This window comes from Amblyomma americanum, chromosome 3 (genome assembly GCF_052857255.1).
Source record: "Amblyomma americanum isolate KBUSLIRL-KWMA chromosome 3, ASM5285725v1, whole genome shotgun sequence".
NCBI classification, from domain to species: domain Eukaryota; kingdom Metazoa; phylum Arthropoda; class Arachnida; order Ixodida; family Ixodidae; genus Amblyomma; species Amblyomma americanum.
Window position 1 is genome coordinate 8,605,720 of NC_135499.1, and position 12,141 is coordinate 8,617,860.

Below are 12,141 nucleotides of genomic sequence, written 5' to 3' on the forward strand. Positions count from 1 at the left end.
TGTCCGCTGCCGTTAGTGACGAGGTAGCGATGCTATCTTCCGCCGGAAGCAGCACACAAAAACGTCGATTTTCGATAGTGAAATGCCAGATCTGGTCACAGCTTCATATCTGCAATAGCAGAAAACACTTCTTAGAACGGTGCTTTGCCCGTGCTGGTGCCGCAGACAGTTTCACAGCCGATGGAAGCTGGCCTTCTTTTATAACACTGTTAGATGGGGCGTGTCCGCTGCCGTTCGTGACGATTTAGCGATGCTATCTTCCGCCGCCAGCAACGCACAAAAACGTCGATGTTCGGTAGTGAAATACCAGATCGGGTCACAGCTTCATATTTGCAATAGCAGAAAACAATTCTTAGAACGGTGCTCTGCCGGTACCACTGCCAGTGTGACAGCTGATGGAAGCTCGCCTTGCTTTATAGCACTGTCCGATGGGGCGTGTCAGCTGCAGTTCGTGACGCGGTAGTGATGCTATCTTCTGCACCGAGCAGCACACAAAAACGTCGATGTTCGGTAGTGGCATGCCAGATCAGGTCACAGCTTCATATCTGCACTAGGATAAAACAATTCTTAGAACGGTGCTCTGCCGGTGCCGCTGCCAGTGTGACAGACCATGGGAGCTGGCCTTCCTTTATAGCAGTGTCCGATGGGGCGTGTCCGCTGCCGTTCGTGATGAGGTAGCGATGCTATCTTCCGCAGCAAGCAGCACACAAAAACGTCGATGTTCGGTAGTGAAATGCCAGATCGGGACACAGCTTCAGATCTGCAATAACAGAAAACACTTCTTAGAACGGTGCTCTGCCGGTGCCGCTGCCAGTGTGGCAGCCTATGGGAGCTGGCCTTCCTTTATAGCAGTGTCCGATGGGGTGTGACCGCTGCCATTCGTGATGAGGTAGCGATGCTATCTTCTGCACCGAGCAGCACACAAAAACGTCGATGTTCGGTTGTGGCATGCCAGATCAGGCCACAGCTTCATATCTGCACTAGGAGAAAACAATTCTTAGAACGGTGCTCTGCCGGTGCCGCTGCCAGTGTGACAGCCTATGGGAGCTGGCCTTCCTTTATAGCAGTGTCTGATGGGGTGTGACCGCTGCCATTCGTGATGAGGTAGCGATGCTATCTTCCGCAGCAAGCAGCACACAAAAACGTCGATGTTCGGTAGTGAAATCCCAGATCGGGTCACAGCTTCAGATCTGCAATACAGAAAACACTCTTAGAACGGTGCTCTGCCGGTGCCGCTGCCACTGGCATTGTGTCTCTTAGTGGTCTTTACGCGTCGCGTGCTTCTCTGTCTCATGTTTTGTCGATTTTAGGTGGTTGTTTCTACAATGGTATTGCACATGGCGCTACAAGTCTCAACGCGAGATGTGCTGCTTTCTAGTTTCTGCCACAGATCGCGCTGTGTTCTCAGGGTGGTAGCAGACCCCACAAAATCTCGAAACGTTATGAGTAAGAGCTAACGCTCTTAAAAGAATAACTCTTCCAGGGAACCTTACTGCTCCAGGAGTCCACGGGCATGAGCTTCACATAAAGCCCGATCCACCAGCCATTTCTGCCTGGCGGGCTGAGCGGTCCGTAAAGCAGCCTCCCAGGAAAAATGAGTGGGATTGGGGATGGGCGGTACTGTCTTTGGGGAAGGACATTCCTAAAGGCAGTGAAAAGATGCGGATTTTGGCACGCCACAAGTGTTACAATGAGGGGAGAACCTGGGGAGAAAGCACGAGAGATGTAAGGGCGAAATAAAGCAGCCCGTATTTAATTGTCGCCACAACTGCAAATACGTTGAATAATCCAGAGACTAAAATTTCTATTTCTGCTGAAAAACAGCAAACTCGCCATGATATCCGACCTTAACCTTGCACCCCTTGACACTCGTCCCCCAAGACATCATTATGTACATTCTTTAACTCCGTATCACACTAAAATTAATGCCTTTATATATTCTTTTTATCCACGCGCTACAGGGGAATGGAACAAGCTGCCTTTTGACGTCATCATGTCCATTGATATTATTGACAAATCGTTGTCTACCTCACAGTCGTGTTTCGTATTTATGCATGTTTTATTGTAAGATTTGAACATGTCTCAGTGTATTTTACTTATGTTTCGCGCGAAGAATTGATATTCACAATGCTGTATTCTTTTTTTCGCCACTCCTTCTAGGGCCCACATAGGGCCTGCAGTATTTGTTAAATAAATAAATAAAGTAAGGGCGACAAGGTACTGTGGGGTGCTGGCAATGTCATGCGGCTGAGTTTGTAGAATGTGGTGATTTGATTACATGTAGAAAATACCTATGTGACATCCTCTTGCGCGGGGTTGGGTGCCTCATCGTCCGTAGTCCGGGAGGAGAGTTCTCGGGCCAGCGCATGAACGCGCTCATTACCGGGGATCGAGGCATGCTCAAGGATCCACGACCGAGTAACTGCTCGGTCGAGAGAGGTGGCTGTGGCAACGGTATGATGTCTGGCCGGCGTCACCACGCCCTTTGCGTAGTGGTGGCATGCGGCCTGGGAATCTGTGGCTCAGGAAGTACCAGGGTGCGAACCCGACCGCGGTGGCCGCGCTTCGATGGAGGCGAAACGCAAAACGCGCCCGTGTGCTGTGCGATGTCAGTGCATGTTAAAGATGCCCAGATGGTCGAAATTAATTCCGGAGACCTCCACTACGGCACCTCTTTCTTCCTTTATTCTTTCACTCCCTCGTCTATCTTTTCCCTTACAGCACGGTTCGATTGTCCACGGAGATATGTCAGACAGTTGTGGCGTCATTTCCTTTCCTCAAAAGCAATTTTCAATTTCTTTTTTGCTAAGGTTCGACGGCGTCATGTGGTTATGGGAGAGAGAGCGAAACAACTTTATTGCCAATGATTTGTATATTGTGTGCGACTGTACCTTAGTGTGACTCCCATACAGAGGTGACCTCCAAGCCCCATTTGGCAAGCGCTTCCTATATTGTCTACAGCTGTTTCAGCAGCAGTTGATTCCAGCTCTCTTCAGACGGACCTAGCTGGCAGGAGCATACCAGGTGGAGGCTTCACCTCCCATCCCTATAATATATGATCTTGGGTAGCCAATTCCTCTCAATTAACTAGTGCGGGGTATACTCCCCGTTCGTAATAAATGATAACCTGCGGTGGCTTAGAATGGATCCGAGTCTGCATCCTTCTTAGCATTGTGGCCTGTGCTTTGTTCAGGTCCGCATGCAGAGGCGGATAAATCCGCCTTCTATTCTTATGATAGCTATGTCGCGGTACGTTGTCAGTGCTGCACCCCGGGGGTCCGAGTTTGAGGGGTGATCTCCCGGTTCGCAAGACGTCGCGCTACACGATCTACCTCCTCGTCCTCCGGATTTCCTGAATGAGCTGAAACACGTACCATTTGTATGAAATGTTGTGGAGTGCAACCCTGCAAGATGCTAGCTGCCGATTTGTCTACCGCGCCTTCACAGAAATGCGTAATGACCGGCTTGGAGTCACTTAACACAGTGTGCGTCGAAGGACCGTGGTGGCTAGCGCCCCGGCAGCCTCTTCGGCTTCTACAACTGAGGCTGCATTAACCACAGCAGTGTAATTATTCTTCCTTCCCCGGTCAGCGCACACACTGTGAATTTGTGGTAGGTTTGCTGACTGCATCTAGGCGTATTGCATGGCGCTTGCAGTAATACTCGACTTTCAACGCATCAGCTGTCACTGCTCGTCTCCCGTCGTGTCTGCCTAGAAGCATATTTTAGGTATTGTTTTAACGATTAATTAATGTCCGAAAATCGTCCGGAAGTGGCGTTCGGCCTTCCGATTCTATTGCAGGATTAATGTTGAGTTTGCTTAGTATGTGTCTCCCAGCCTAAGTACGAGAGAGCCTTTCAATCCGTGATGTATTGTTGGTCTCAATCAGTTCATCTAAGGTGTCGTATACTCCCAGCCTGAGAAGCTTTTCAGTACTAGCGAATTTGAGCAGTCCGAGAGGAGCTTTGTACGGACACTGTTTACTGATTCCTGATTGTTAATACGAATGTGATAGTATGAGAAGAAGTAAATGATTCGTCTAACAAGAAAAGCCTGAGCTAACATCCGTAAATTCGTCTCCTCCATCCCACAATGCATTGTGGCCCCTCTCTTAAGGAGTTCGGCAATTTCGTGCATGGTCATCTGTAATCTTTTGATGGATTCGCCATTGTACGTGTTACGCTGGATTAACATACCTAACACCCTGGTAACCTCGACTTTCTGCCCCGGATTCTTATCTACACTGATGTTTATGCTCTCTGTGCTATTCTTTTGTTCAGTTTTCTTTGTTGCGCCTTCAATAATCGGGAGCTCAGATTTCTTAGGCGAGCAGGTGAGGCCGTTTTGTTGCACAAAAGTCTGAACGACATCTGCTGCACTCTGCCGGGCCCCACATATTTCTCCGCCTGATTCGCTCGTTGTTCAAACCATGATACCTTCCGCATAGATATGCGGGATATACAAGAGCAGAAGCAGATTGCGCATAGTCAAATTGAAAAGAAAGGGAGATAGAACTGCTCCTTGTGGAGTGCCTCTGGTACCAAGACATACTCCCACTCTTGACTGCTCTCAGGTGGATCTCTGCAATACTATCTTTTAGGAAATTAGGAATGTGGTTATTGGGACGAGGCCCTACATTTAAGTCTGCCAGGTTAATGAGCACAGTTACATGCAAAAAAATTATCAAAAGCTTTACTCGCGTCCAGCCAAACAATAGTTAGAGCAGCCTTAACTGACTCCTGGTGCAAGACGTTATTTTGTATCTGCCACGTGATATCTTATGTTGACAGACCCGCGGTTTATAGCACATCATAGTATCAGGCATAAGGCCCACAGCTTCCACATATGTGTTTAGCCTACTTAGGTGGACGTGCTCCATTTCTTTACCAAGGCAAGAGGTGAGGGTGATGGAGCGGAGGCTTCGCAGTTCCAATTTCTTGTCGGGTTTTGGAATAAAGTTGGCCCGCGCATTCTTCCAGCTAGGAGGAAGAACATCCTCCTTCCAATATCCATAGAAAAAATCTGTGATCTCCGTTATGGACTGGTCGTTTGGCAGCAATTTGTTATTAACCCGGTCCTCGCTTGCCGCAGCGGTAGTTTAATGTTGTTGAAAACAGCCCTGACTTCGGATTCTGTGATATCCTTTTCAAGATCTAGGTCATCTTTCCCCTCATACAATTGTGGCAACGGAATGTCAGCCTCAGTATTCAAATATGTATCTAAGAGTAGGCATTAAGGAGTCCCCCTCGTACGGATGTATGATCGTTTGCACGTTCTTTTGAGATGCCGATATATATTGTCACGACTCGGTAGAACCCCGAGAAGGGCTTAAAGATAAAAACGAGTTACTGGTTAACCAGAAAACGTCCTGCACGTTTCAGCTTCTTTCTTTTTCTGCCTCGCGCTCGTAGACCCAGTCGTCATCTTCGGCGTCTTCATCTATGCGGCATTTGCGCCCCCCCCCCCCCCCCCTCAGGAAGCATCGTCCTGATGGCAACAAAAGGAAGTAGGAGGTCAAGATCGGTCCGAGTAGTACGGCTTCATACGTACATGGACGACGTCGACTCGTTGCTGGCGTCGCTTGGATGTCGACAACCTGTCGTGTGGCACCACATCATGCGTTACGTCGGTTTAACGTCTCAGCACAACACAGGGCCCGAAGAATCGTCACAATAGTTCGCGAGCTTCCTCTGCGCGCTGTGCGAATTCCTCGGCGTCCTGATCGACGTCGTCGCCGCTGGCGGCGTTATGTTGTCGCCGGCATCATGCGCCTCAGTGGAAAAGTTTTTTGTTTAATATTATATAAAAGTAAAAAAAATCATCCCTGCTGTAGAAGCTCTCAAAGGTTAATACTACCTAGTGAACACATACACAAATTTTAGAAATGGCTACCAGTAACAGCTTTCATGAGGGCTGGGTAAACTAACTAGCTATCCTTGGCTGGGCAACGATATCGATGCTCCCAAACAATCAAAATAAAAACCTCAGCCTTATTTTGAGGCGTTGGAAAGTGGCTGAGGTGCATTAGAATTCAAGCCGAGCAGTGGGTAAAAAATTTAGTCTCTTGAGAAATCTCGTTTTTTTAAGAAAGCTAGAAACACATAATATATCAGCAATTGCATCATCTCCTAAAGCAGTGTGGGATGAAAAGATATGTATTCGTTATAAAACTGAATAAAGTACTTTTCCCTTCGTGTTTCCAGTTGAGCACAAGAGAATAAAATGTGGTTAATCGTAACTTCAACTCCGCATTCTTCGCAAACATGTTGATCATGTTTTGTCAGTAGGAAATTGTGTGTGAGGTGCGTGTGTCCGATACGAAGACGGCAGATAATAACTTCCTTGAAACGTTCTTAGTGGGTGCAAGATTTCCATTCTCCTAAAACTGGTTTTATAAAGTGTAGTTTGTTGTTTGCTTCATTGTCCCAAGCGGACTGCCATTTTTTCCTTATTTCACAATGTACCAATTTTATGCAATCTTTAAAGGGAATATCTGCTTTATTTATTTGCTTGACACGATCCTGCGCAGCGCACAGGTCTGCTCTCTCGTTGCCTTCAATTTCGACATGACTCGCGCCCAACAAAATTTTGTTTTTTCCTTGGCTTTTGTTCCCTATCTGGCCCCTAGAGTCTCGATCTTTTGTTCCCGATCTGGCCCCTAAAGTCACAACACTCGCTTCCCCAAAAAGGGGAGTGAGCGTTAAAATCCCCAACTACTATATATGATTCTGGAAGTTCATTGACGAGTTCTTGTAGATCATGAACTGTTATTGTAAAATGCGGAGGAACATACACTGAACAGATATAAATTGTTTTGAAGTTGACGACGCTGACCGCAACGGCTTCAAGTTTTGTTTTGAGCTTGATTTCTCGAGCAGGGACGCCGCTTTGAACGACAATCTCGACGCCTCTCGACAGTCTATTTGCCTGCTCGCGATCGTGTTTATAAGTTTTATAGTGTTTCAGGATATTCATATCTTGTGTACCTAGGTTGGTTTCCTGAAGACATAAGGTTACAGGCAACGTTGACACTAAAGTCGTCTATGCCATGTAATTCCTCAAAAGTCCATTACAGTTCCATTGAAATAGGAAAGCCATGTTTATGTTTGGTGTGGAATACCTCGCCCGCGGATGTCTGATTTTCACACCTCCCCCGGCAGGGGGAAGACCTGCGGGGTGCCGATCCACGGACCGGCTCTCCCTGCTTTGGCAATGGCAGGGCAGCTTTCGCTGTCCCTGCCTGGGGCGTGGATGGCCCTGCCATATATGTTCGGTGGAAGTGGCCTCGGCAGGTGCCGGAGTGCTGTGTAGTGCATAGAAAAGGAACCAGCGAAAATAGACGCAAGACAAGAACAAAGGAGGCACACACCACAACGCTGGACAACTAGCCCAGCAGTTTGCACTCCTGCTGTGTAGTGCTACGCCCCTGCGCACCACATCAGCGAAGTTTGGTTTTGCTGTTGGCAGGCGCAAAACGCCTCCTCGCTTCATTAAATGAAATGTTTTCTTTGGTCTTTATGGTGATGATTTATTTCTCCTTTTTCCAGGACGGACACGCGCTGGAGTACGCAGCGTGGTCTCCTTCGGAGTTTGCGCAGCGTAGTGCTGCGTCACATTGCTCAGAATGGTGGTCCTTCGAAGCGCATTTCGCGCAGGTTTTGCGGCCTCGGCAAGTTTATGAGCCGTGGCCAAACTTCTGACAATTGAAACGTCGGCGGGGATTTGGTATGTAGTGTCTGACGTTGACTTTCCAGTATCCAACTTCGATCGCTTGGGTGAAGCTGCTGGCGTTAAATGTGAGGACCATGTGTTTAGTATCTAATTCTTTGTTACCCTTGCGAATTTTGATTCAGTGAAAATCAATTACATTTTGGTTACGAAATCCTTGAAGCATTTCGAATTCTGTTAGATCGATACAGTCAATTTCAGAGATAACGCCTCTGACTGTGTTCAGAGATCGGTGGGAAGTCAGAGAGTAGATAACCGCTGGCCATTTTTGATACCTTGAAGCCAGAGACTAAGGTGTCTGTTAAGCATTTGGAGACAAGAAATGGGGATATTATTCGGGCTTGCTTTTCTTCACAGTCACTGTGTAATAAATGAAACTTTGTGAATGTCGGTTTCTTTTCGCAAAAAAATCTGCTGCCTCGTACCACCCTCTTATGGAGACCCATCTGGTTTGGAAGAGGGGAGCCATACAAAATTTAGTTTTGCGTTCGTGGTACCAGCCACCCACCACGGAGTCCAACAAGGGGACGGGACAGGACGGGGCAGCCCTGCCCACGCCAGCTGTACACCTCAACTTTAACCAAATATGACGCAACTCGGGGTAGTTGGTCACACAAGATTAACCCTCGCCGCCAGGAAAAAAGAGAAATGTAAGAAGTGAAAAAGAGACAGGAGAGTTGTGAGAAAGAAGATAGGAAAGTGAAAGATGAAGGGGAGAATAGGAAAAGGCTACTGCCGATTTCTTCCGGTCGGGTCAGGCCGTATGTGCCGTCTACAGGAAACTGCGGCCAAAGTGGTGTGTTGCCTCCGCCGAGAGGCCTTAAAGGTCCTAACACTCTGCATCGACTCAACCACCAGGATCCCCTTTTCCCCGGACAAGACGATGCCACGCACGGCTAGGCGCAGGTGCTCAGTTCTGTGGTGATGCACTATTCACCGTCATCCCCCTGCGGGGATGTCCCTGCGGATGCTCGGGAACACAGCGGTGTCGCCACGCATCGTCTGCAAGCTGCAAGCTGCGGGGGCTCAAATTAATGCAAAACACTGTAGCGTTGACATGCCGGACAATGTGCCGGACAATGTACTAACAACATTCTTTTGCGGTAGTGGCTCACAAAGTCTCAACCGTTGAGCATCTCTTTGACTGCAACCTTCGCCACAGGTCTTCTACAGCCCATGTGACCATGTTTGGGTGTGTACCACAGTGGGCCACAAAAGCTTGCGTGAAAAGCTACTCAACCGTTATTTTGAAGCTTATAAAATCTTGCGGCTCAAAAGAGACGCCAATTATGGGGTGGGCTCGGGTGGTCTAGTGCAGCCACGCGACCGCCCTGCTCCGTCCACGTTTTAAGCATCAAGCCGTAGTTCAATGCGTGTCCACAGACAACTATGTCTTCGCGCCGTTTGCTCCTTATTGACACTGCTCCGTCCGTTATCCTCGTACTAAACCAACGCGTATCTTTTATGTATGCTTTATTCTTTAGGAGGGGAGGAATGTCACGTGCCGCCAGTTAAGAATAAGACGCTGACAATTCTCTGCCACAACACAACATATGCACTGCCACCGGCAACGTGACGATGTAATGCTCTCTGCGTTTAAGATTTACGGAGAATTTACAAACACATCAAAATAGAAACCATGCACGTTCGACGTTCAACATAAGTACTACGAACAACAAACAGTACAAGGACCTCAAAGACACCACACAAGTATTACAACACTCCTGTCAGAAGAAATCCACATACATGAAGAGCTCTGGAATGTACACACCATCCAAGCTACCCAAATGCTGATCACAAGTAATTGCCCTTCATGCTTTGAAACCATTTTTTCCATGGCACTCAAGGATAGCCTGAGCAGGCACACATTTCACTGCAAGGCAAATAACATCGCTTGCTCTGCCTGCACGTTGTAGATAATTATCAAGGAAATAAGACTACAGAATGCCTTTCTGAGCCTTAGAGAGAACTGGAAGCCCGAAGTCATGCATTTTCACATTGCTCACACACAGGATTCGAGCTCATGAATAGGTTTCATCAGATATGGCAACTGGCACATCTGGCATGACTAGAGCAGTTTCAGCCTTGCAAAACACTTAGTGACCTTGCTGTAATAATTCGTCACTGCTTGTAGGCTATGTGCACACAAGAACTCAGGTGATGCCTTAATCCCGCGAATCAGCGATTGTGCTCGGAGAATGCACGTGACGTATGTAACAGCCGCAAGCAAGCACAGACACTTGTGCAAAACTCCTGATTGGGAGCAGTAGGCATACTACATGCTACTTTGTGGAAGAAGGTTGCCCTGGGTCTATTCTGTCTTAAAAAGAGTCGAAAAAAATCTGCCCTTACTTGGCGCTCAGGGTGCATAAGATCCAGCTGAGAGCGGCAAACATAGAGTTCTGGTCTTTGCACCTTTTCGTTGATATGAGCAACATAAAGGAGTTCTACAGTTTTAACAATAGGGTGGCAGCTATCGTAAATAGACTCAATAAGAGGTACAAGAAGAAGTTGATGCAGGCTTACGCGCTTACATCCAGCCATGATGATGAGCAATAAGAAACAGCCTTGGCTATCACAATCAGCGCGGGTAACCTCATAACAGCTGCACACGAATCTTTGTGTACTAATACGATGTGAAGTGTGTAGTTTTCTTAGTCTTACAGTAATGGGCCAAAGTGGGTGAATTTGTCACTTAGATGCAGAAATTCACACAAAGACGTTTTTCATAGCAATATTTAACATGAGCTCTGAACATAAAATGATCCTGCATAGTCAGGTCTTCTGCGTGCCATCTAAAACACACTTCAATATACCATGCGGAGCAAAACCGCAAAACAGGACGGTACTGAGGCAGGCGACAACAAAGAGTGGTCTGTGTTATCGCCTACCTCAATGCTGTCCTGTTTTGCGGTTTTTCTCCTGACGATGTTCTACCAACTGGCCTACAGCCAAGTCCTTCTAAGTTACACTTCAATATAGCTATGCTCTTCCTCCTAGGTCAGGTCCCTAAATGTCACTCTTAAGAGTTAATAGTGAAGTTTGAAGAAAAGTTATCATAATGGAATTATTTCCAGCGTTCATGCTTACTATCCCTGAAAAAGTTTATGCATTGCAGAGTTCTTTCATGCCATGTGCCATACCATGCCATACCAGACGAATAAAACAAAGTATCAGGAGCAGGAGAAGTTGCTTGTAGTGATTGTATTAGTGTGAACATAGTTTTGAATGTAGCCATGACGGCTACAACGCTGCCCTATAAGCAAGTCTTCACATGCATTCATTCGTCACTCTAAAATAGTTACAATTATTTCCTTATCAAGGCTTCAATTTTAGACTAAGTCTGGTGCAGGGTAGCACACCGGTTATTCTTCCGATTGACCTCCCTGCCTTTCCTCCTCCTTCCTCCTGACCTTCCTGATTATTAATTCCTCCGTCCCAGAAATCTTTTATCGACAATCAAAACATAAACAGATAACCATTAAAAAGGCACGTGCATTCATAGTTATCACCAATAAAAGCACGCGAATATCTGGTAGCCCAAGCCCACCAGCCACCCGTGCATATGCACGGTGGTAGACAATTCCAAACTTGCTTGCACTTACAGCACAACTTACCATTGCAGTATAATGAAAAACATCTGGAAGAGGTGTGAGACAGAACTAACGCTATGAGTCTAGATCGCATAACACTATTTGGGGCTTGTCAGAATGCCCTGATTCCCCAAAACTTTTCTTCACTCACTCTATGTCATACCACACTCAAGATGCACCTGCCATGACTGAGGGCTTAACTAGACAATCAGCAGCACTAGAGAAGGCCACAGCTAAAATCCAGCAACCTGATAGCCATCTCAATGCAGCAAAATCATGGAGCAGCGTGTGAGTTAGCGCACATAACATATACAGCAACCACTGTATCACAGTGGCAGCAAAAGCCAATTTAGATACAGAGGACCACTTGCTGTATTCAGTACGCGAGGTTCGTTAGTGACTTTGGGCAGAAAATGCACAGCGCTCCGAAGGTCCTACACTTCACGGCACACTAGTCCTGTTGGTAGGGCTCTGGCTGGTTGATGTCTTCGGACGTAGACTGGTGTCTATTCCATATGGCCGCAGGTGGTAAACAAGATACTCCATGACATACATCATGTTGGGGCTGACATAGTGGAATGAGATGGCTGTGTCGCTGCAGCAATCCATGCCCTGCACATGAGAAAGCCAGGTGAGAACAAGTAGAGCTCTAGCATAGTGTTGTTTAACAAGGGTTCTGCAATTCAGTAAGCCCTTTGTCTTTCTTGCACCTTAATTGAAACACAATGCCACAGAGTGATCAATTGGAGTTTCTGGAAAAGGCATGAATCATTTTGCTCTATCAGGCCCCTTTTGAAACTTCATATGGTGCACATGGCC

The 12,141-nt window shown here is 47.1% G+C and overlaps 1 protein-coding gene across 11 annotated transcripts in view; it reads right to left on the reverse strand.

Annotated features, from left to right (window-relative positions):
* Positions 1 to 9,189: 9,189 nt before the first annotated feature.
* Positions 9,190 to 12,141, reverse strand: part of LOC144124442 (glycoprotein-N-acetylgalactosamine 3-beta-galactosyltransferase 1-like) — a 611,040-nt gene continuing 608,088 nt past the window's right edge. For all 11 annotated transcript variants that reach the window (XM_077657099.1, XM_077657095.1, XM_077657094.1 and 8 more), the window contains one exon: positions 9,190 to 11,934. In XM_077657099.1, coding sequence (XP_077513225.1) covers positions 11,764 to 11,934 — 171 coding nt within the window. In that variant the 3' untranslated portion in view covers positions 9,190 to 11,763. The remainder of the gene's footprint in view (positions 11,935 to 12,141) is intronic.